At 37.6% G+C, this 25,476-nt stretch overlaps 1 protein-coding gene across 1 annotated transcript in view; it reads left to right on the top strand.

Annotated features, from left to right (window-relative positions):
* The window catches only part of LOC128022284 (forkhead box protein J3), a 91,985-nt gene that overhangs the window by 53,776 nt on the left and 12,733 nt on the right, over positions 1–25,476 (top strand). The window contains exons 3-6 of the mRNA XM_052609659.1: positions 10,374–10,448; positions 16,174–16,257; positions 18,874–18,975; positions 25,262–25,390. Coding sequence (XP_052465619.1) covers positions 10,374–10,448; positions 16,174–16,257; positions 18,874–18,975; positions 25,262–25,390 — 390 coding nt within the window. The remainder of the gene's footprint in view (positions 1–10,373; positions 10,449–16,173; positions 16,258–18,873; positions 18,976–25,261; positions 25,391–25,476) is intronic.

A 25,476-nucleotide genomic window follows, 5' to 3' on the forward strand; every position in this document is an offset into this window, starting at 1 on the left:
AACTCTGGGTTTGCAGGTGACCCTCACATATTCAGGCCTGCTCCCATTTTGTTAACTGTTAAATCTGAAGCACCAGTTAGGTTTACGATTTTTTTGTGGAGCATACTAGAGGTGGAGATAAAAGATAGAATGTGATATTGCACTACATCTGTCACAATATTAAAATATTGCAAGTTTTTTTTTTTACCACCGATATTGCTATTTGATTTTGCAAAGTTAAGCTTCAGCTTAATGTTGTCAATAGTGTGCAGCACAGTATGGGTATCGTTACCCCTGCTGAAAAACAAAAACAAAAGAAACCATCACAGAAAGTATTATGGTTTCCATTAAAACAATTTACTTAATTATTGAATTTCACAGGAAAGAGTCGTTTATTTTGTGTAAATCAAGAACTGTATTACTTTATTCAGTTATTAAAGTATTACATAGGTTACATATGCTGATTTATTCATTTTTAACTATTTGGTATTTTAAGAACATGTGGAAAATGAGCTGAATTTCATCCAAGTGAAATTAGTAAATCAGTTAGACTGAATTTACGCTCATTTCAAAAGCAGAGCCAGGCAGGTTGCGCACATGCGTCAAGTCTCATCCATATTGCCAGATGCGCTTGTGGAGACCTGCGGTGTGGAGCCGCGCACAGGTATAACCGAATATTACGAGACAGGCTGCGTGTGTGCGGCAAGTTTAAACGGCTCCTCCGTGAGACACGGCAGAGAGGAGCGAGTATGAGAAGCATTCAGAGACACAGGCTGTGTGTCCGGTCTTCTGAATTGGGAATAGCGAACATGCATTATAAACTTCTATCAAATTAAAATCTGTTGGGAAGATAAAATGTGCAAGATAACGTTTATGTACTAATAAAAACATAAGAATATATGTTTTGTTCTCCAGTACTGAAAGCAGAACCGATAAGGGAGCTCTTAATATGTGTGACACAGCTCTTGTAAATTAACATTACCTTTTTGTTTGGTGTCTGTAATTCCGAAAGCCAAGACATCTCATGTCACATAGGTTTTTCTTTAGTATTAATTTGCCTTACTATCGACCCTGCAAACACCATAATAACACTCACACACACACACACTGTCTCACTCTCTCTCCTGCTTTCCTTTTTCTTTTCTTTTTTGTGGGCGTTTATGCAGTTGGTTAGAGCAGTGCTGATTGGGAGAACAGAGGTGCGCTGCGCTCACTCTGTTGGTTAGTAAGACTGAAATCAGCCTATAATGGCTTAAAATGCAAATATCGGAAATAGACTGATGTGAAAAATTATGCAGATATGGCTTACCTAAAAGATGAGCAGCCAACATGTGCTCAGGGTTTGATAGCGATAAGATTATATTAGCAGTGTTCATTCTTGAACCAACTTTTGCCTCAATGATGATTAGATTCACTGTTTTGAGCATTTAAGCTGAGAATGTTTTATTTATTTTTTACCACAAAGAGTTGCAAATTGAATCTCGTTGTACAAATTGTGCAATGATAAATTATGCAAACTCAAGAGAAAACCCTGATCATTTCAAATATGATGTAAATATGGTTTTCGTGCAGAACTGTTTTTTTTTTTTTTTTTTTTAGAGTTCTCAGCATATTGTTCTGCATGTTAACTGTAAAATGTGTATGACAGACCTTCAGGAGATATTTTAAATTGCGTTTTTGAAACTAAACTTTGTAAGTTCAGCCTTATGGTGAAAGGAGAAGGGTTGTTTACTTACTATATATAATATGATATTTATTATATATGGTGTCTATGATGTCTCTTTATTTAAAATGGTTGTAAACAACCCTTAAAATACCACAGATTCACTCCTGTTTGAATAGAATGCTCACTTACCACTTGTAGTTTTTAAACGCTGTTTGAAGCTAACCACAAACCAATACCCCCCCCCCCCCTCCCCCCTGCATTAATATCATCTGCTCTCTGCCCAGTTGTCTTCTCATTTTCTTCCTCGTAGCCCTGATTATAAAGGGACCTCTCCCACGCAGCTCTTTAACCCTGTTTTATCTGTTGGCAAGGATCTAAATTACAAAATTTAAGTGATTTTCCTTCCCACCAATCCATGTGGCATGGTAAGACACTGGATCTAACTTTCAGTTCTATAATAGACAAGAAGAATGTGCAAGTGTTTTAAACTCACTATGCTGAGTATCTTTCACTCCACTCTTAGACAAACCCTTTTTATTTCCCTGTGTCTCTGTCTGACAGCAGTTTTGAGGCAGTAGTGAATAAGGCCCAAAGTGCCATTGTCAGTGGCTGTTGCAGGATGCCGCTCTGAGCCGGCTGATAATTAAGAGGAGGGCCTGACAAATGGCTCTCATCAGATTGCTCATCTGGAACTGAGAGCACACGAAGGCTTTCAGGGAGGATAAACTGGGAGACGTCTCTTTTCTTTGCAATCTTTCATAACATTCTGCGGCTCCTTTGAGGAGAGTGTAGCAAAGAGCTCTCTCTTTAAAACTCAACGCAGCTATGCCACACATAAGTGCCAGGTTCTCTGTCTGCCTCTGTGAGATATTCCTGATTTTCACTGGACTAATACAAATGGCTTTTGTTTTATTCCACCACCAGTTTGGTGTTACTGGATTACTTGCCCATTTGGAAATGTTTTCATTGGTATAAAATACTTCTGCGCTTTTGCTTGAGACATTTCTTAGCTCTTGTTCTGAATGAATTACAAAAACATTTACATTACGTACAGATCACTTGCCTCAGAATCTAAAATGTTTACAGCAAAGAAAATTTTTCATGTTGAGAAATGAGAAAGCATGTGTAAAATTGCGATTTTTAATGTTTGATTTCTCAATGAATATCTGATTTGCATAATGTAGGGAATTCATGTGTCATTTCATGTGTGAGTGACTAGCTGTACTAGATGTAGAAGGACTTTTTTTCTTTGTTTTGTCTACCAATCACTACAGGGCACAGAAGAATTTAGTCAAGCTAATCCTATAAATGTGTTTTCTGTAAATCAGAGCAATGCAGAATTCAGTGAAATTTGGCTTTCTTCAAGGATGTTAGATTATTTAAAAAATACCTTGTTGTTTAGCCCTTGGCACTTAAGTATGAAGGTGCCTTGCTAAAAGTGCAGCTTTACAGGACATTGATTAAAATCTCCAGACAAGTGCCTCTTTGAGTTTTTTTTTCTGTTAGTCAGAAATACACCAGTGAATTTCTTCACAAAACACTTAAAATAAATCCTTATTAAATGTCTGCTGTTTTAAATGGTCTCTCTGCTGTAAATCTAAGGTAACTACTGCAGTCTTGAACACATGTAAAAAACAATACGGAAGGTTTTGAAATCTCCAGAGAGAGGTCAGGTCATGTGAAATGGCTCGGGTCTTAGAGCGATCTTTGCTTTAAAAGCTCCTTGGATGACAAGCCAGCCTAATTCAGAAAGAAAATCTGAATGAATAGTTATCTTTTGTCTCTTTCTGAACCCTGATCACACAGTTGGAGATTGATTTTTTTTGTATTCCTATTGAAAACTTTTCCCAGTTTAGTTTGCAAAACCTTGTGAAGTGTTTGTGACACATATACAGCTACGCTCTTAAATAGAGGAGGAAGTCCATTTTGGAAGACTTTCATTGATACTTTCACTTCTTTTGAAATAAGAGGATCATGCTTTCAGACTCTCAAGATGGTTAAAGAGATTAAGGCTATTTATTTATTTAATCAGCACTTATGTGTATTTCAAAGAAATACAGAGACTTCCATCTGATATTTGACAGTCGCAGGCTCCGACCTCAAGGTTTCCTCAGAATCTTTGCTAATTTGGCCAAGATGAAGAAAAATATTCACAAAAAGAGCCAGTGTCATGCATGCATTGTCTGGTCTAGTATCTGTTCAGGGCTCACTTACCACAGTACTCATGTGTTATTAGTCTTATAAATTACTATACTTTACATGAAAGATGGGTTTAATTTAAACCCTGAATTAGTTCCCCAAGGTGTTATACTTTGTACAGCATCTGCAAATTTTAATTATCGCAATACTTCACAGAGTACACTTCACGCAGCATTACATCACGCCAGTATTGACCGTGGCGCTTCTCAACTCGTTCTCATTGCAAGCTATTCAGATCTCGGTGTAATGGGGCTCTTTATGTTTATTGTGGTTTTCACCTTGGCATTAATTTTTGCTGCAGCTAGCAAAGCCTTCATGTTTTATTAAAACGACATATACGCGACTAAAGATCAGAGAACGAATGGGTTTTAAAAACGTTGCATGCCAACACAGTGCTACTGGATGCCAAGAGTAAAGAGATCGAATACCTTTGAAGTCCTTGAAAAATGGAGTTGAGAAACCGTTAAACTAGTCATCCAATGCTGCTCAATTGTGGGCTGTTTGTCTTGAAGCTGAAGTTAGAAATGCCGTTTTGCTCCACTTTGTGTTTTCTCAAGTGATTGTCATCCGTTTTTAATGAAGAATAACTATACATACATGAATGGAATCTTATTGTAGATTGTTATTTTGCAGTGACGTAAAAGTTTTAATATTTAAATGGAAAACATTTCTCGCATTAATAAAAATCTATTTGTAACGTGTTGTAATTACGTCTAAAGCAAAATTACAGAAGGAGGTAGAAAACCATGTGATGTTGCATTTGTATTGTACAGTTAATAGTAATTTGTCAAGAAGTACTGAAACTTTAATTTATACTTGTGGCTTTAAAAGAAAACAAGTGTCTATTTGAACTATAAAGTTACATGTATAACACTTGCGTAACTTATTAGCATGCCAAACAGTATTGTTTAATATTTATTGTACTTAATATTTATTGTACTTGGTGTCTTTTTGTGCTAGGGTCACCTGAAACTGATGTAAATACCAGGTGTGAACAGTGCCAAAGTTCAGGTACAGCTACAGTAAGATGCCTTCCTGTTAGTCATTTAACAAGAGGCCCCCACATCTTAGCGCCTTATCAGCTCCAGCCTCTCTCATACTCAGTCATGCTGTCCTCATTGCTGTGGCCAAGGGTGAGGGATTCTCCATGCTCTTAAGTGGATTAAAACCACACTGCATGCAGTTCCAGGCAGCAGTCGTATGGCTTGTCTGTCAAAGGTGCGGGATATTTTCACAGGTTTAGTCTACGAGCCTATGGGTCCAGTTAAGAGCACCATTTGTGCCTCCTCTCACCACATACACGAAAAAGAAAAGCTTCTGCATCTTCCCACACCCACTACAAACACAGTCTGCCAACGTGCTACATTCCCTAATGTGTGTAGAGATATTGCAAGCTTAAGAAATGTCTGCGTACGTCTCTGTGTTTGCAAAAGGCTTGTCAGGAACTGCAGTGGAAGAGGAAACTTGAGCACAGTTTTTAGAAAAGCCCAATGTCAGAGAAATGGAATGCATTGGAGAGAGGAAACATAAAATACTGTATGGGATGGGTGAGAATGTGTACAGTGGACAGAAACAGCTGCTGTTCTTAAAGGTCCCCTGAAGTGGCTTGAAATGCGCAGCATTATTTTGTGTGGTGATGTAATTTCAACTGAAACAGAAAGACAGGACGGGACATATCGAGCAACTCTGCCCCCTTTTTTAAATGGCCAATAGCATTTAATTTATATCAGATCAGGCTAGAGCTATTGAGCTTGATAAAGCTTATGACAGCCACAGTCTAATAGATTACCTTAATATTCTGTGAACAAGTGACTGAGCTTCAGTGTATATTTATATTGTAGGGGCAGAACGCTTTGGATTCTAGAGAGCATCTGATTCTACAAAGTTTGATAAGAAGCGTGGTGATGTCATCAGAATCGTTGATGTTGATGTTCTGAATGCTTAAATCTAAATACCAATTTTGTCATTGCTTTAGATTACACTAACTTATAGAAAACCCTAAGGCTAACATATTCATGATAAAAGCCAAAAAACTCAGTCTTTCATAGAGACTTTAAACCTGCGTCTTTTGTAATGATGTTTGTTCCCACCAGACATTGGTAGGTGCAGCTACTCTGCCAGCAGGGCAGGCTGTTTGCACTTAATGTATATAAACTCTGCTTATTTTGAACTATTTCGTTGGTAAAATAGAGCAAATCAGACAATACTGTTATTTAATAGAAGTCAGTTAATATCTTTTTGAATTGCATGAAATCAGTATCACATTTGCAATGGTGCTAATAATCTGGAAAAACTTATCCTTGGTTGATTTTTTTTATTATTTTTTTTATTTTATTTTTTTTATAAAGAGACAGATAATAACCAGTTGCATCACTGGCTAAAAGTTTTCAAACATTTTACATTCATATGAAATTTGAATTCAGAGTAATCACTCTGGTGATTTAAGGCTGCGTTTACACTGGCACAAAAGTCAGATTTATTGCTCACATCTGACACCGGTCCGAATTTGTTGCACGTGTGTAAAAAATCCGCACAAAATCTGCAACATTCAGGACACATTTCAATCCCTACCCCATGAATTTATAAGTACAACAGCTTTGCTATTAAAAGCTATATTTCTCAGCAATGAGATGATGACTTAGCGGCTTTTGTAATTAAACCAGCAAGCTTCACTATTAGGCTACTCACTCACATGTTCCCTCTCTCTCTTTCTTTCATTGATTTGTTCAAATTCATTCAAATGAATAGAATCTTACAGCACTATTTTATTTCACTTCATAATTCTACTTATTATGAGCTACAGATAAAATGACAAATGAAAATTACCATTATTTATCCGTTCAATCAGATTTTGTGCTGTAAAACATCCATGACAGCTGTTGTCCATGCTGTCAAAAAATGATGGCCACACATTGTGTATTATATTTATTATTTTAATAGTATGGACATTCCAAAACTGAGGGTCTACCATGTGCATAGTAAAGCGATCACATCATTTTAGGCATTTTTTATTTTATTTGTTATTTATTTAACTATAATGAACATATTTCATTACTTCCCAGTAATATATACACACACACACACACACATACACACACATATAGAGACCCTTTACATTGAGATCTTCAGGCATTTAAAGTTTCCCTCTGTGTCACGGTATGTAGAGTGAGGAAGTCAGGCTGAATTAGCGAGCACTGATGGGATGTTCTTTTGTAACCTGGGCTCCCTGGGCTGAGCAGGCAGGGAACTGTGGTACATCCTTGATGAAGAACTCCACTGCGACACGGCCTGTCCCTTTGACTCATGCTGAGTGGTTGATACTCAGGACAAGGAGGTCAGCCTGACCCACTTTCCCCCGCCTGCCCTTCTGTCTTGTTGGGAGAGGTGGGCAAGAGGCCAGGGGTGAGTGGGCGGATGGGTGCACTGACTGTCAGCGAGCGCGTTTACACGGGGGTTAGGAGAGAGCACTCCTGCTGTGGAATGCAGGTACATCTCAGCCCACCGAGACGGTAATGGACAGGCACTCCCACAGAGCTCAGTGTCTGACCCTCTTATTGTAGCTCCTCATCCTCGATGAATCCTACAGCTCTCTTCCTCCTCCTCTTCATCATTTCACTGCACTGCAGTGCTTCTGAGCTCCACCTGTAATATATGCAATCAAGAATAAAACATTCAGCAGTGTGAGCTGCACATCATTTTATGTGATGTGGAATATTTTTACATACTTTTAAGTCATTTGTTATGTTCAGGAGTGACCTGTTGACCTTTGGTTTTACATGTGAATGTAAAAATGCTGTCGGACAGGACATGCTTGTTAACATAAGTAATAAATAAGACAGACACTGGTTTGATAACTCCTCAAAATCGAAACCCATTTTCCAGGTGAATGCAGGGTCAAAAAAATGGGTGTGTTTCATCTGCAGTTTACAAGCAGGCACAGACAAGCAGTCCTCTCTGCTGTCTAACAATATGTAGGATTTTTTTATTAAAATATTCAAAAAATACAGTGTACTTTAAATACCCCAAATATTTTGAAGAATGCTTAAATCCAGAAAAATAAGCAATTTCAACCAGTGACACGGGCTGTGTCTATAGTGTCATTTTTGTCGCCTGCCAATGACATCACATTTTTTTTTGTGATTTGTATTTGTATATTAAATATGGAATGCAAACATTTATTTAAATATTTATAATAAGTTTATATATTAATGTTATTAAAATATTAACATATGTTTATATATTCAAATATTAAATGACATACAGAATGCAAACATCTATTACTAAAATATTTATATTAAAATATCTATTATATAAGTGATATAATTATTTATGTGATATATAGGTCTTGCTGATATAAAATAAAAACAATTTGCTTAGTTTGTTTATAGCAAAACCCTATTGATCATGTATGATGTGTTGCTAAAGTTCGTAACCTGCATTGGATTTGGTAGCTTTCACTATACAGGATCCAACTGATAACCTCAAGAGTGGGCTTTTACACACACAAGCTGTCACACCTCCACTTCTTTTGGTCATTTTTTCTCCTCTCTCTCTCGCTCTCTCTCACACACACTCTCTCTCATATACACACACACACACACACACACTCAAACTCAAACTCAAACTTGGCAGCTGGCCCTGCGGCTCTCCTGGTTAGTTCCCCTGATAGAGAGTTTGAGACAGACTGGACTGGTGCAGTAGTGCTTATTAGCCGTGTCTGTCTGCAGAAGCCCTGCTGAGCCAGCCTTGAACCCTGCGGCCCCCAGCAGAGAAAGAGGGAGAGACAGAGAAGAGAGAGGGAGGTTTAAGCAGTGTAGGACAAAAGCGAGCGTGTGACAGCCAGGGAAAGAGACCTGCCTGTCTGGCCTGCATGTTCACTTTAGCTAGTTGCCACCTAACCAGATACAAGCTGGTCACAGAATCATTACTTTGAACAAGAAAGTGATCCTTTTCATTCATTCAGTGGTCTTGGAAACCTCTTCAAATTGCAAAAGCATCTCCATCTGATGCATATTTATACTAATAAAAAAAAAAGAAAGATCTTGTTCCATCTGCCCTCTCCGCCAAGTACTCTACTGTTTTATCTGCCAAGTACTCAAGCATTCCAATTGCCCAAAGTGCACATTGCTTTTACAGAACAGGCTTAAGTAGTTGACATTGTATTTATTTATTTTTTTATTTTTTTAGGGAGAGACTGTGATGTTGTCTGCCTGACTAACTTCAGATATTGCAGTGTGTAGAGTTGCTGAGGCTGCTAAAGTTTTAATGTGCTACAAGATTAAGGTCTGTGGACAGATGCGTCGAGCACATTGGGTTCAGCGATGGGTTATAAACTGCTCTGACCCGCCTTTGCTTTGTTTTATGAGTGCATCTCTTGAACTATCAGGTTCAGCTGTCCTGTAGAGCTCACCGTTATTGTTGCTAATGGTTTTGGTACTGCTGATGCAGTTGGAGTCTCCCTTACCTTGACGTGCCATTCTCTTCAGTCCACTGCTAAACATCTAACATGCACCTGCAATCAACCCTGATCAGCCCAGTGGAAACGGCCTGTTATTGCCCTCATTCGATGTTCTACGGTAGTTCTTTCACACAAATTCCTCACATATTAACATAGTTTGTGTGTTTGCTTGGTATTTTCATCTAATCTCTTTTCTCGTGAGTGTTTCTCTCGCGGTAGGCTCGTTCCACAACGGACCAGCTCAAGCGAAGATCCCAGAGCTTTTATATCACAGCCATCTGTCAATACAATTTGGTCAAATGATTTCAAAACCTGTGCATTTCTGGAGTCTTAAGCCAAGTGGCTGGCTGAGCTCCAGCTGGAACACGCCGAGCATTAAGGCATGATGTGCGTTCAAGCCGTCTCCTGCTGATTCATTCCTCACATGCTGAAAAATTACCTTTTGCTCATTAAAGAATTGTGTAAGTTGGAAAAAAATAATTTGCATAATTTATTTCCCCTTGAGGAACGGGATGATTAATTAATTACTATGCTATTAAACTGGATCTTTTTTTTTTTTTGATTAACCTCAGGACATCCTTCATGTACAGTATATGGGACTTTTATTTGTCACATGAATTTTAGTTCATTCGGACGTGTGGGAATCTCCAAAATTAAGAAAAATCTCTGTGAAGTTAAAAATGGTTGAGTCAGGGGGTTTTATTATTGAGTTTAGGAGTCTCAGTATTCTGCAGTTGTCTTAATAGTACAGGAATGTTTTTTATTTTTTTATTTTTGAGCCTGTCGTCTGCAGCAAGATGAATCTCTTTAATATATTTCTCTGGCCCGGTTGCTTTGCATAGTGTAGAAGAGATGACGCAGGCTCTGGGTTATAATACCCCAGTGTTTTATTCATATTCTCTTATTTGCAGGGACCCTACATACTCGCGTTTGCTACACCGCCATCTGACAGCTCGCTATAGGCTGCATGTAAATGAGGGTTTTAGATACTATTGCAGTGAAATATAATGCGGGAGTCTCATTAACCTATAAACAACCTAAACACTTTTCTGTCTCCTTTTCCTCCTACAGAACTCAATACGGCACAATCTCTCGTTGAACAAGTGTTTTCTCAAAGTGCCTCGCTCCAAAGATGACCCGGGAAAGGTAAGCGTCCTCTGTTTCCTCCATATGTAGTGCTGTTTTATTCAGAAATTCAGGTTTTGTACATTTGTTAAAAACAAAATGTCGCTTCAAGAGCAGATTCGCCCGTTTAAAAATGCATACGTATCCTTGTGAAAATAGATGAGAGCGAGCACTCGCAGTAACGTTTTAAAAGCACTCTCCGGAGCTCTCTCGGGTAGAGGAGAAAGCACTTCAGCCCGGCACTTACTGCACGAGAGGGGGGGAAGACCACCACCTGCTTCCCCTCAGTTGGCATACTGCTAGCCTGGCCCGCTGGAGCTTAAACAACCCAAACTGTTTCATGTGTAGGCCAGAGTGCAGAGCTATATAGATTGCAAAATAAGCGTGCACATCTGATAACACGCGTTTCATCAATACAGCATTGATGAACCCTGGTTGGCATGGGTTTTTTTTTCATATAATGCCTTCACCGCGAATAGCACACACTCATTTCTGTATCCTCAGCCATCTTTTGCAAGCGCATTCACGCACATATACTCACAGCGCGACATAAAGGGAAGAGCCGAGCCATGCCGGGGATGGGGACTGAATGCTAATTTCATGTTTGCTGTAATCCTCTGATATTGACACTCCTGGGATGTGCTCCACTAAATACAAAATAATCTATCGCTGGATGGATTCTATTCCGAATACACGGCCAACATGCTTGCATCCCTAATGTTCAATTTGGAATTTGCCTCCTTCCACACATCCCTCCCCCTGGAAGGAGAACTTCAAAGCTGCGCGGGGCTCTCTTGATATGTTCCATCAATATTGTAATACGGCAGGAATATGGACCCTGCAGTTTGTTCGAGATACTGAGTAACTGAGGCTTGTTTCTTAGAGATGGCAAAAACTATTGTTCACTTCACCTTTGTGATCCACAGAAGCTGCTGAGAATGAGGAATGCTGAACTTTGGGGCAGATACAATCACATTTGCCCTTGAGTAGACTTCTGGTCAGAGAGGTCTAGTCTGCTTTGAGACTGTCTTACCGATTATTTACACTAGAAATCAGATTTTTTTGTTAGTTACCATTAAACCATTGCAAAACACAGCAAATACATGTATTTATGCTTATGCTCTATTTTATATCTTATGCTCATTCTTAAGCTGAATTCATTTGATCAAAAGTTAAGAGCAGTAATCTTGTGAAATATTAATTTAAATAATCTCTTTTCTATTTTAATATTTTTTTTCATATATTAAAGCAGACGTTATTCCAGACATCATTGTCACATGATCCTTTATCTGATTATCAGTTTAATGCTAATCCAGCCCTAAACTTTGAACAATAGTATGTAATATATTTATATTGTTCTCATTTGTAAGTCGCTTACAAAATTAAATGTTATAAATTTACTTTACTAGTCCATTTTGAAAAATATATTTTTTTATGTGAACTATCCTTTAATTACTGTATTTGGGATGGTCATTGTGAAGGGAGGTGTATTAATGTTAGGGCTGTGCAATTAATCGAAAAAAATTAATCAATTTCGATTTTGGACTCCGACGATTATGAAAATGCAACAATCGAGATAAAATGATTATTGTGCCCCATTCCGCCCCCTTTTGCAGCGCTGCGCTTTCATTCCTCCATAAAAGCCAAATTTCCTGTGCAAAATCGGTAAAATCATGTAACATGACATTTGCAAAATGGGACGTGCTTAATTTTAATAAAAAGTGTATTTGATTATGTTAAAAGCGTAAAAGAGAACTTGCGCTGCTCCTCAGGAAGAGATATGTGCTCAGAGACAGAACAGAACACGGTCATGCAAAGTCATCATTTAGTTCAAGGTGCGCGTCTAAATGCTCAAATACATGCAAAAATATCAAAATGCTGCACATGGTGATTATTCTTTTATACCTTCATCGGTCATGTAATGGACGTAAATAATTTTTTATTAAAATATGCGTTTAAAAGTAATTTGGATCCGTGCGGCTCTTAAAGTGACAGTGGGCTATGTTTTATGTTTGATTATTCATTTCTGTAGGCTGTACCATGCCACATGAACCTTTTCATATAAACTGCAATAAATACAAAACTAGAGCCAAACTAAAACTGAAATGAGACATTAATAATAAATAGTATAATGAATAATGAAATAATCATACTGCTTGAGACTTTCATAAAAAAAAAAAACAAAGCACAGTTTGTTTCATTTGTGTCTTCTTATTCTCTTGTATTTGTCCTCTGCTTTTTTTTTATTATGGACAGTTCAATTATTTTCAATAAGGGACTTTTTGTTTGTTTGAAATTCCGCTGGTCTGTAGATGTCAGAGCAACCTTATTTAACAGGAAATATATCTTTAAATAAGTCACTCATATAAACTTGTGGTCATATGGCCCCTCATAATCGTGTTAAATAATCGTGTTTACATGTTTATTATTTTTGCCATAACCGAGCAGCCCAAATTAATGTTCTTTAGCTTATTACTTTAATAGCTGTTAAGTTTGGGGTTCAGCCGAAATGTATAATCTAAAGAAGTAGCCAAATACAATTTTATTATATTGCCCTATATTTCAGATTCATGTAAACCGTTTTCATAGATTTCTTTAAACGTTGCTTTCTCTTTAGGGATTGTGTTGCAACCTACAGATAACTCCCCTCCCAGGGGTTTTCAGTTTTCCAAGATTTTTCAGCTAATTAAAAGAAAAGCTGCTCAGCCTCCCCTTCCACAGTGAAAGTGTCTTGCAGTAGTTTCAATTTAAATTACATCTACTAAGTCTAGTAGACTGCTTGCATTCTCTGTCACCTTCAGCTGTCCTTCATCGTCACTGCATCAATTACAGGAACATGAGTATTTAAATTGAAATAAAGAACATGAAAATGTTTAATACAAGTGAATTTTTCCTGCACGTTATGAACTTTGCTGGTCTAATGCTGGAATATAATGCATAAATGGCAATGCACTCTGAAGATCATGTTACTCTATTTGTTAAACTCTTTGTTGGGGAGTAGCTGTACGTACTTACCTAGTTTGTTTATTGTGTGGGAGCACTCACTACCTGTAACATTTAACATTGTTAGGCTGCTTTGTGCTATATTAGAATTTATAAAGAAACTTATGACCCTTTCACATGACTCACATGAGCACTCCTCTCAACTCAAGTGCTGTGTGCTGTTTATTAATTTGCATAGAATAGATAATGTGTACAGTATGATTATTTATTCTCTTAATGTCATGATATGCTTTTGACATGCTGCACATATCACAACACTCTTATACATATTCCTGGGTAATCCATGGCAAGTTAAAATTGTTTAAATTTTTTTTTTTAAGCATCATGTTACAAAGTTTGACTTGAATGCAGCATATTATTGTGGCTAATGCTATTGCTTGATGCTTCACTCTATCGAAGTCATTGCATTAGGGAACATTAATTGCATAAATACATTTATTATTCAATTTGGGATTTACATGTGTGTATAAAACCCTCTATGGACACCTTTGCATTTGAATCACCATTGGCTAGTAAATATTTTCTAGTTTGCTCTCCAAACTGACCATATATGCGTGTGTGTGTGTGTGTGTATATATATATATTAGTAGGGGTGCACAATAAATATCGTCAGTAAAGCCGGTTATTGGCCGATATTTATCATGCACCCCTATATATTAGGGATGTGCACAACGACTAATTTGACTGTCATTTAAACTGAAGTTTGTATCCGAATAATAGCTAGACTAAAAGCAAGAAAACCCCCAAAAAATGGTAAAAAAAAAAAAAAAACCTTTTGCAGCATGCATGTACTGTATATGATAGCCTACATACTTATTCTATGAAGGACACCGTCAAATCCCTCAATGAATTCTGCAAAAAATAGGTAAAAAACAAAACAAGGTATGCTTGCTTTGCATTATCGTTTAATCTTAGATGATCATTTAGAAAAAAGAAGACAGTCAATGTCAGCCAATGCTTATTTATTAAATTTAGCTGGGGAAAATCAATCAATAGCCTGACAGAATTCTTCATCTTCATGTAACGTTAGCCAACATATTAAAACAGTAACCAGGCAGCTACTCAGTTCAGCTTTTCCGCGTCTTGTGTTTGAATGCTTTAAACATCTTTTGAATGGTTACATTTGCAAGTGGAAAGGCTTAATAACATGTGAAAATGATACACTTTCGTGTCGACACGCAGCAGCGTTCTGTCAACTGTCCTGAGCGTCTTTTTAGACTGGCCTCAGCCAGATGGATGAGATCGACTATTATTGGTGGGATATTTTTTCCTATTGAAAGAGCGATCATAGCTCACTATCAGCAGTTATTTAATCTATGTTCGTAACATTTCTTACATATTATTGCTTGGTGTAGAGATAAATAAAGATTAAAGGTAAACAGTACCAGTACGAGTGATTGCGTGTGTGAATTAGTCATACCGTCTCTACATTATTGTGAAACTGGGGGTTGTAAATAGCCAACAGAAGCAAGCCAAAAGAATTTCGGAAAGTGCCTGGACATCGCGCACCAACACCAAAGTGTTGCCAAGTCCATGGAATTTAGCTACTTTAGCAATGTTGTTGACAATGTTTTTTACGTCCGAGGGTTGAAGTGAGCCCAGTAACTTGATATTTATCCCTGAAATGCTACTCTTACCAGGAGAACCAAATAAAAAAAAATAGCATTTTACCCCCTGAAACGCAGTTTTTACTGGGGGATCGCCCTTGAAAAGCGACTGGGCTTGTTTTTGAGTAGAAGTTGGGTGGGTTTTGCTGTGAAATCCCTGGAATAGACTCCAAAAAATAGTGGGGTACTGGAGCTTTGCTCATTGCCTAGTAACTCAGTGACTAGTAACCTGTGCTGTATTGCTGTTTAAATGCAGAAATTTACATCATTTTATCAATATGTCTTTGGAGGCCAAACGTTTGAGGATCCTGAAGCATGCTATCTAGACAAATCCTTTGGTGATTTTCAATTATTCTTCTTGCTTGGGTGCAACGCACAAGCTGTGCACAAGTAATTTTAAAGGTCTTGATCGCACCCTCCCTGGACAATTGAGATCTTATCCCATATAATATGAAATATTTTAAAATAAAACCCAAGCCTGGAGGTTAATTTCTTTTTGCCTAACTTCGTGGCCAGAGTTGCCTTTAGGTTCTGGGAAGAGCAGCACTATTGAAAAATAAATTAAACCGGAAGAACGCAAAGATAAATTATTTAGCCAGGGTCTTGGGTGCTTGGATACCAGCAGCCCCAAACCAAGGTGTGCTATTTTCTGCCTGATTATCAGAGCTCAGGCCTGACCAGAAATCCAACACTTCTGTGTCCAGCCCTGAACAGGAGCAATCGATAAACCTGCAGCTGAGGAACAGGGGCTACAGGAGGGGCTTAACATTTTACCAGCTTCTGCCAAGGCTCAGGAGAAATGCGAAGTGGAGAGTGCAAGAAACGGCTGTAGCGAAAGACCCAACTTCTTCTCACCTCGACATATAGCTCCGTGAATTTCCTTCCTACGTGATGGGCTTACAAATGAGCTTTCTGGAACTTTGATGAACTAAAAGTTGAACGTGTTTGATGGTGAATGCGTCCAGTCTCTGATACTGAACAAAAACAGACGTTTTTTTTTTTTTTTTTATTGGAACCCCCGCTGATTTTCATGCTCTGCTTTTTATCAAAGTTTTATTGAATGGCTTTAAGCTGACCACTTTTTTAGAGTATGATGACTTGCTTTGGGACTAATATTCGTTCTCATCCTGTTTTAGGGTTCGTACTGGGCAATCGACACAAATCCAAAGGAGGACACACTGCCCACACGACCCAAGAAGAGGCCACGGTCTGGAGAGCGGGTGAGTGAAAGTTTGTATGTGTGTTTTGTGTGCGTGTATGTGTGTGTCCTCAAAGACCCCCTGTTGGTCGGTTTTCAGACAGAGACTTTCTAAGGCCAAATTTCAGCTCATTACTTCAAATCTGGGAGTGATCAAATAGCATAAAACCGCAAAAGTAGCAAAAGTCTCACTCTCCCTGTTCAAATTTGTTTGTGAATTACTTTTTACATTTCGACCAATAAATATATTTAAGAGCTTTGAATAACTAAATCAAAAATCAATATAAAATGACTGAAAAATCAATATAAAAATGTACTTTCCAGGTCTTTGTGTGTGTGTTGTTTTAGTATGTAGTGAGGACCACTTATGGGTCCCTGCTGTAAAAACAGATTTTTGAAGGATAAAAGATTATAGGGGAGAAAATGTAAGCCTATAGTAGTAAAGTTCATCTTTCCAAACTTAAATATTCTGCAGAAAACCACATCGTTTCTCCCTCGATGTGTGTTGATTGCTCATTGCACGTTTTTGATCTTTTGGAAAGAGCTACAAACAAAACCAACCAAGCAACTACTCATAAGATTTACAGTTTATATAGTATGACTTAGTTTTGACATTGACACCCCCCCCCCCCCCAAAAAAAAAGTTATTGCCCAAGTCTCTCTTTTTTCATCAGCATTAGCCTGGAGTCAGTCTACCTTAGCATGGTGCTGCCTTTGAGTTTTTGCTTTTTTACAAGGCCAGAAATATGTGACAGCATGGGTTTGGTGTGTTGATAGAAAAGAGTGAGACAGCACTGAATATTTCCTGATTCGAGAACACTGGCTTTGTTTTATGTCTGTGCTTTACAGTCGTGCCATGCACAGGTTTGCTGATTGCGTGTTCATATCTTTTTATAAAGCTGTCTTACTCAGTGTGGCTCAGTTTATCTTGTAGAGGGGGTCCAGCTTATTAATAAACTGTGCCCCAGGCAGCCTTTACATACGATGCATTCTGCAGTCATTTTTTAGCAAACATCAATTAATGCAGAGTTTCTGCGCCGGTTATTTTCAGCCAGAGCTTTTTCCTTCCATTATTTATGAGCACTGCTCACCGGAATATACATCTCTGCTGCACTCGACGCTGGCCTCCGAGGTTGACCTGGCTCAGAGGCATCTTGCATCATTTTGTCCAACTCTGCATTGTGGATTGGAGGCAGCCGAACTGAAAGAGTACATAGTGAGAACAAGGGGAGGGGATTGAAGACATGTAGACATATAACCATGACGGGAAGCCATAGAGATGAAAAGAGCATTTGGGAAGAAGCATGTTATTTATCAGGGCATCAGACTGCTAAATCACAGTCACAAGCACAATGAGAAAAAATTGTTAGCTTGAGATAGTTGCTTTAGCAACAGACACCAAAATATCATAATCAACTTTTGTGTGTCACACAAGTCATGCAGATTTAGCATGATATGAGGGTAAACAATGACAAAATTTTCTTATGTGATATTAAAATTATATCTCTTTTTACAAGAATTTTGTTATTTTATATGCTTCATATTCTGTGCGTGATTATGTTCACAGCAGTTGCAGAAATGAACTAATCCATTAAGGGGAAACATTTGTCCTCTTAATTTGATTTCCAGGGAAATGTTTACCTTTATAAGAGGAATTTTTCTAACAGTATTAGATGCACGCATCATCTTTTTGTCAAATTTGTTCATTTAATCAATAAATTAATCATCACAAAGATATTCAGGAAAAACAGCATGCTTCCATGTGCAGTGTTACTTAAATGTATAATATGATTAAAATATAAAACAAAAATCCACAGAGGGGCATTTTTTGCCCGATGTCTCAAACAATCAAACTGCATTCTAATCAAACTACATCATACATGAGCCTGATAGCCTAATTGACCTCGTGTGTTGAGTTGGTGGCGTGTTTTCTTCTGTATGGTCAGCCAGTTAGGCTGGTGTCATTTCTAATTGCCACACTCCAGACTCCAGTGAGAGTATCATTCTCTCAGCACACAGCTCTGCCCTCAGGCCACACACAAACATTTTTCATACTGACACTCACTTCACTCACATCAAAAACCTCCAATTAGATCCATTCTCTCTCAGCCTGACCCTGCATGCAAAAAATAAGTGGGAATTCTGTCTGTGCAGAGTGTGACACTCACTATTAAGACTATACTTCATTATACACACTCTCTCGCTCTCTCTCTGTTTCTCTCTCATCCTCCTGCTGTCTTGTTTAAGAAATTCTTTGACATTAAAAATTGTGACTTAGCAAAATCACATTTATGTTTATCACAAATTAAAAATCGCATTGTTGCCACTTGCCAGGCAATCCTCTTATAATAAGCAGTTTTGGGAGACAGGCGTGCTGAAGTTATCTTTTACCCCAGCAAGAGCAGACAGAGCATAGGGAGCCTCTCCTCTCTCCTGCTCATCTCTTTCCCAGAATGCCTCCAATTTTGACCTAAATAAAATGTGTTGCTCTTTTGTTGATAGATGCTCACTGCTTATGCTTTTAAATTTCTTTCACCAGAGTAATGCTAAACGCCTTTGAATAGAAATCTAAGTCACTTCACATTGCTCATCATCTACATCCTGGTTGGCTGACTATGTCTTTTTTGTCTTCCCGCAGGCGTCCACGCCCTACAGCCTAGAATCAGATAACTTGGGAATGGACTGCATCATCTCTGGAAGTGCCTCTCCAACGCTGGCAATCAACACTGTGACTAACAAGGTAGCCTTCAGTCTTCAACTGCACAAGTCCTGGCTGTGTTTCTCTTTTCACAGCTGACACCAGCAGTCTACATACCCAGTTTACATCTGTGTTTATCCTGCCATGACTATATACATGCACTTCTTAACAGGACTGACATGTGATGCTTTTGTTTACATGGACGCTGAGTAAACTGACATCAGTTCTCATCTATATTGGGCTGGCATTACGTATACAAATCCTCTTAATGGTGCATATGCGGTGTATTGTGAATTGCTTATACCTTATTCTATTTATCTGTTGAGTGCAAAATGTCAGGTGTGTGCCTTCACAACGTATAAAGCAGTGTAAGAATACAGTATTCTTCATCTTTGAGTATGGTTTGCTTTTATGGTTCTCGTTGACTCTGTGATAATCCCTCCTTTTCTTTAAAAAAAGCAAAAATGGAGGTTAAACATTAAAATACTCACACTCAGTATAGCCGCAAGTCATAAATGTGTTAATTTAACAAATTTGTTGCCATAGCAGCACAAACACTGAACTAAAACTAAAATGAATATAAAAATTGTCTACAAATTTACGGATTAAAAAGTACACAAGAAAAATGTATGTAAGTACTTTTAAAAATACATTTTTAATTCACATTTCTGCTTTTAAATCCTCAAAAATGTAAATTTTAAACCCTCACTGTAACCTTTATTTTTGCCTTTTTAAAGAGTAAAAAAGGGTTGGATCAAAAGAAATGTTGGTAATCAACAAAAGTTGAGGTTGCATTTACCGTTGTTCAGTTCAATAATTTTAATAGGAATATACGGTATCAGGATTTTGGCATGAGGGAAAAATATTTTCCTTATCAGATATTGCAGTGAATTCAAGTTTGTCCTGTTGGATTTGGAATAGGAGGGAGGACGTGAGCTGGCAGCCAGGAGGGAGTGAGTAGTGCCTGGCCACCACTGCTGACCTGCCAACAGGAGAGTGTTATGGTTAAGGGTTGAAACACTTGATGATCGTTGGTAACCATCTGATGATGCAACCTCCTGGCTAAGAGCTCCAGGCATTGCAAAATGACTGAAGGAGTAGCATCCAAGGATGTATGCTATCACTCACCAAAATTTTGCTATGTTGACCAATCTGTTTGGTTTGAAACTGACTTTGGTAGCAGTGCTTTATACAGACAGTGGACACAAGAAAGCTTAATATGTGCTGAATGCAGAATATTCCTTTAAAGTGAAAGTTATGTTACACTTGTACTGCATCTATAAAAGCTTGTATAGTGGTGCTGAATGGTTGCAGTACTTTTCTGCTAGAGAATGAGTTTGTTCAGTGTTTAGAAGTCTTCTAGGCAGAGCACCCAGAGTGTCTCACACCGTATCTCGCCCTCCGTGGCATGACTTCATGGAGAAGTGTGTAAAAAGGAATGGAGCAAAACACTCTGAAATTTAAATGGGCTTTTTAACCTTAAGCCCTCCACTCTTGGCCTGGTGCAGTCTGCTCGCTCTCTCTGGAGTGCTTTTACAAAGCCCCAAAGCATCAGTTATTAATTTACTTCAGGCATTAAACCAATAGTATTTCACATTGAGTATGGCGTTTAAGATGAGGACTAAGGGGGAATGTGGAATTCATTTAAATTGAATTATAGTAAGTTTAGTGATCTGTTCATTTGGATAGAAATGCAATATGGTACTGTATATGGTATTTAGTTATACAGTTATATAGAATTGTTATATTTCCTACAACAATTCTCTGCAAAAGTGAGTTGTTCTAACTAAAATACAACCTTATTTGACACTTTTCCAAATAAAAAAGTGAGGCTGTAATATGTGTAAAGATAAATACCATGCAAATATTAGAACGGTCTTAGCAAATGTGATTTTGACCAAAAGAAGGTATCTTTTGAATCTTCCAGGGCATTTCTAAGATCCCTTCTATGATTGCTTAGTTTGCTTGGTTTTGGAACACATCCTATTATGTCAACACAATAAACCATGATTCATTTTATTGATTCTTTTATTGTAACATTGATTGTTGTTTTAGCACAACTCCAACAGACGTATCCTCTTTTACAATGGTTTAAAAAAATGCAAGCTTAAGTTATTCTTCATATGGGAAGAATTTCAAAATCCACCTATAGTGGGATTTCGGGGGTTATCCCATGAGGATATGCTTTCTTTGCCCTCCAACTCGAAACGTTGATAAACTAGAAAGCAAACACACAGGAGAGCAAAAACAAGACAGCAGGGTTTGGTGGCTCCTTGGAGATGCTGTTTCTCAGTGTGGGCCCTGTAAACAGAGAACATGCCACGCCTATTGAGCACTTCATGCCAAGCCACAGGAATTCCCTCTTTCTCATACTTTCCCACCTGCTAGTGCAGGCCACTGGGATAGCACCTATGATGCACAACATGGAGAAGGAAAGCCTGGCTGTGACTGAGCAATCTCTCTTTCTCCCTCTGACAGATTTATAGGCCTGGTTTCACAGACAGGGCTTAATTAAGATAGGATTAGACCAGAGTTCAGAGACATATAAATTTAAGTCGTTTTTATAAACATGCCTTAGAAATAAATATTACTGGTTTGCATCTTAGTCTGGGACTAGGCTTAAGCCTTGTCTGTGAAACCGGGGGATAGTCTGTTTTAAAGAGAGTGAGTTAAATAAATTAAATTAAAAGATTAATTAAAGAGAAGTTTAACTGAGTGTACTACAATCTTATTGCCAGTAAGTTAGCATATTTAAATATTTTTTATAATATTATTTTAAATATTTAGATATTTTTATTATTTTTTATTATTTATATTTGTATTTACATTTATTATATTTTGAAATTGAAATATGATGATACTCTGTACTGAGCTTTAATAATCTTGTGCATAAAAAGTGAATTTTAAATGTTTCTAAATAAATCAAAATAAATATCTGATGTGTGTTTGTTTGTGTATATATATGTATAATATATAATTTATGTAATTTTATGATGTTTTTGTTATATGTATTTTTGAATATTTTTTTATATTTGTATTATATCAATTAATGTAAAATGGATTGAAGCTGGAACCTTCTAGGTTAGGTTAAAGCTTCTTACCTTTCTAAATTTTTCTTTAAAATGCACAGGAGAAATTAAGTAATCAAAATTTTATATATAAGATTGTAACAAAAAATTAATTGAATTGAATTGAATTTCCTCTTTCATTCTTTTCTAACATTGTCTAAAAATTGTGTAGAAGTAGAATTTTTCTTTTGAATGCGAGTTATTGTTAGAGACACCTGGGTGGATTTCTCTTTGATTTCATAATCCTTGTCTCATGCTGCAGATTAGTCGCCCGTATGAAAGTCTCCACTGGCTTTCGACTTTAATTCACGGCTAAATATAGTGCTCCTTTTCCAATGCAGCAAACACACAGGAGTATTTGCAATGGATTTGTTCACCCCTTACCTTCTTTCTGCATGTTACTTTCCCACTGTGCATGCCTATGTGTGTGTGCGGACGTGCACACAGTGTTAGTATGTAGGCGTCTACGTTTTGGGCCTTGAACAAACCACAGTGTGATGAGGTCTTTAAATCATACTTTATGGATACAGGGAGTAAAAATAGATTGTGGTGAAAGGCTTATGGCTAAAAGCCTCTTTTATGACTTAATTACATATAACATTTATACTTGTTCTTCACACCGGGTTTTGATTATAATTGTAACTGTTTTCTGCGTGAGTGAATTTTTGACATGCCTGAGTTTAGTTGCACACAGGGTTAGTTGTTCTGGTAATGTACTGTTCCCAGGCCTAAACATAGCTGAAAGAGTGAAGAGTTATAATATGCAAATCATTCTATGACATTAACCCCCCATCCACCCTCAATCCAGTGCAGCCCTGGCAACCGTTATGCTCCGCTCTTTTGATGAACAGGGAATAATAGGATTGATGAAACATTTATTCTGCTTGAATGATAATTCTCTGTAAGAGACCGTGATCTGTAATGTCTTTCTATCTGCTGTCGCGCTGAGTCAAGGGGGAACAGGACCAACGCATTTGCTGTATCTCTTGCAGCAACCAAAAATCTTTTGGGCCTTTCACTATTGAAATATAGTTAACCCTAGGTCTTTGAAAATGTCCATACAATGGAAGCCGATAGGGTTTTGTTTTTTGGACCCTATTGGTTTAATTAAGCAAAATAATTGCTGATTTTATTGCAGGATTGTGAAATCGTAAAAATCGTTCGCAGTAATGACAGCTGTTTGCAAAGCTTCTCATTGAACTACAGCGCTGTGTAGTAAATGCTGCTCCATCTGAAAGCATGTTAAAGTACCTAATTTAATAATTTTTTTTAATCCAAACTCACTTCATAACGTCAGTCAAGTGTTTTGAAATAAATTCTTATTCTTCTGTGAGATGTGGCTTCTTAGACATAATAAGGCATGCAACATATTTCATAGTATTCTAAGCAGTGATAAAGGCATTGCATTATAAATATACTTTATTTTAATGAAAATTATAATAATAAGAACTCCAATAAACCGTACGTGACCCTGGTCACTGGGGTATAGTTTTAGCGATAGCCAAAAAAAAATTGTATGGTTAAAAATTATTGTTCTTCTGTGCCAAAAATCATTAGGATATTAAGTAAAGATCATGTTCCATGAAAATATTTTGTAAGTTTCCTACCATAAATATATCAAAACTTAATTTTTGATTAGTAATATGCATTGCTAAGAATTCATCTGGACAACTTCAAGGGCGATTTTCTCAGTATTTCGATTTTCTTGCACCCTCAGATTCCAGATTTTTTTATATTTGTATCTCAGCTAATATCGTCCAACCCTAATAAACCATACATCAATGGAAAGCTTATTTATTCATCTTTCAGGTGATGTATAAATCTTAATTTTTGAAAAATTGACACTGAAGATGTTTTGTGGTCCTGGGTCACATATTTTGTCGTAGTCCTGTGTTTATTAGTCATGTAGAATTAATAAAGCTGTAAAATCTTTTGTTTATATAGCTACCACTGTAGGCATTTTCTTGGTTTCAGCGCAAGAGCGCCCTCTGGCCTTTGGATGGAGATTAACTGCTGATCACAGAACCATGCTTCACTAAAAGAATAAGAATTTTTCTTATTTGCAGCTCCTTCAAAACACGATTTCGATTCTATTTCGATTAATCGTGCAGCCCTAGTTTTAGTACTGCGCTGCTGCTGCCAAGACACGTGGCGTGTGATGTGAGCATGGCCAGCATTGTTGCGATTCCATTCATCCTTTCCTACCACGCCGAACTCATTGTAGAACTATTCTCCCAGGAGCTCATTATATTCATTCCCATACCATCCCTCCAATGCCTTATTTATTCTCATTTTGCAACCAGCACATATTTGCAGTTCAGCTTTTCAAATGATAATTGGAATTATCATTTTGAAGTGGAGGTTCTTCCGCTTCGTAAAACTGCGCATTCAACACTGCACATAGAAAGGTCAGGGTCTCTGTAGTATTTGGGACCTTTGTGAGCTGTCCCAAACCAATTTGCATTGTAAGAGTTGACCGTTTCAGCGCTGCCAGCATCGTGACCTTTGCTGAAGGAGAGTACTCCCCTCTCAGCCGTCTGACACAGCAGATCATCTTGCTGGCCACCAGCCACGCTCCCTCTATATAAGCCACAGTGTGGGGCGCACACACTGCTGTACTGGTGTACATATGTGACACAACCATTACTGTAATGGAAAAGGGAAAAGAATTCCTCTCAAGACTTTTGAAATCAAATGGGTTCTGTTTGATTGGCTTCTTTTCCTCAGCACTCCTCCTACTACATATGACATTTATTATAATGGATTCATGTGAAGATTGTTTTCTTTTTTTTATGAAGTTCCTTTAAATGAGAAGTTGTTGTTTTTTAGTCTCCGTTATAGATCTCAGTCATAGCTGCTGCAGTGTTGAATGGCTATAGTCAATGGTTAAATATTTGAAGAAAAAAACTATTTCCTAGAGACACCAGTATTATTGGTATCAGTGATACTCGCTTTCAGACATAAAGATGATGCCACTAAACAAATATTTAAAAAATAGACTGTTTTTGTTTTTTCTACATTCATTTGAAGATTGAATGTTAAATTATTGAAAAATAAAAGTATATTGGAAAAACTTTAATGTTAGGTGGGATTAATCGCCACTAATTTTAGAAATGAATGTGTGTTAAAAAAATTTTGGTGTGAAAACCACATGAAAACAAGAAGTACATGTCTAAGAACTTGGCACTTGTGTTTTAAGCTAGATTTTTATCATAAATGCTATTATAAGTCATTGACTCTTTTCCTTTCTTGATTTCCAGGTGGCATTGTACAACCCTGACCAGGACGGGAGTGACAGCCCTCGAAGCAGCCTTAACAACAGCCTATCTGACCAGAGTCTGGCCTCTGTTAACCTCAACAGTGTGGGCAGCGTGCACAGCTACACACCGGTAGGAGTCCCAACTTTTATGCTCCTTAACCTCTCGTGAACCTGAAGCAGAGCTCTTAATTTGCTGAGTTTTATTGTGCAGTGCTG

Source organism: Carassius gibelio, chromosome A11, assembly GCF_023724105.1.
Source record: "Carassius gibelio isolate Cgi1373 ecotype wild population from Czech Republic chromosome A11, carGib1.2-hapl.c, whole genome shotgun sequence".
In the NCBI taxonomy this organism is placed as follows: Eukaryota; Metazoa; Chordata; class Actinopteri; order Cypriniformes; family Cyprinidae; genus Carassius; species Carassius gibelio.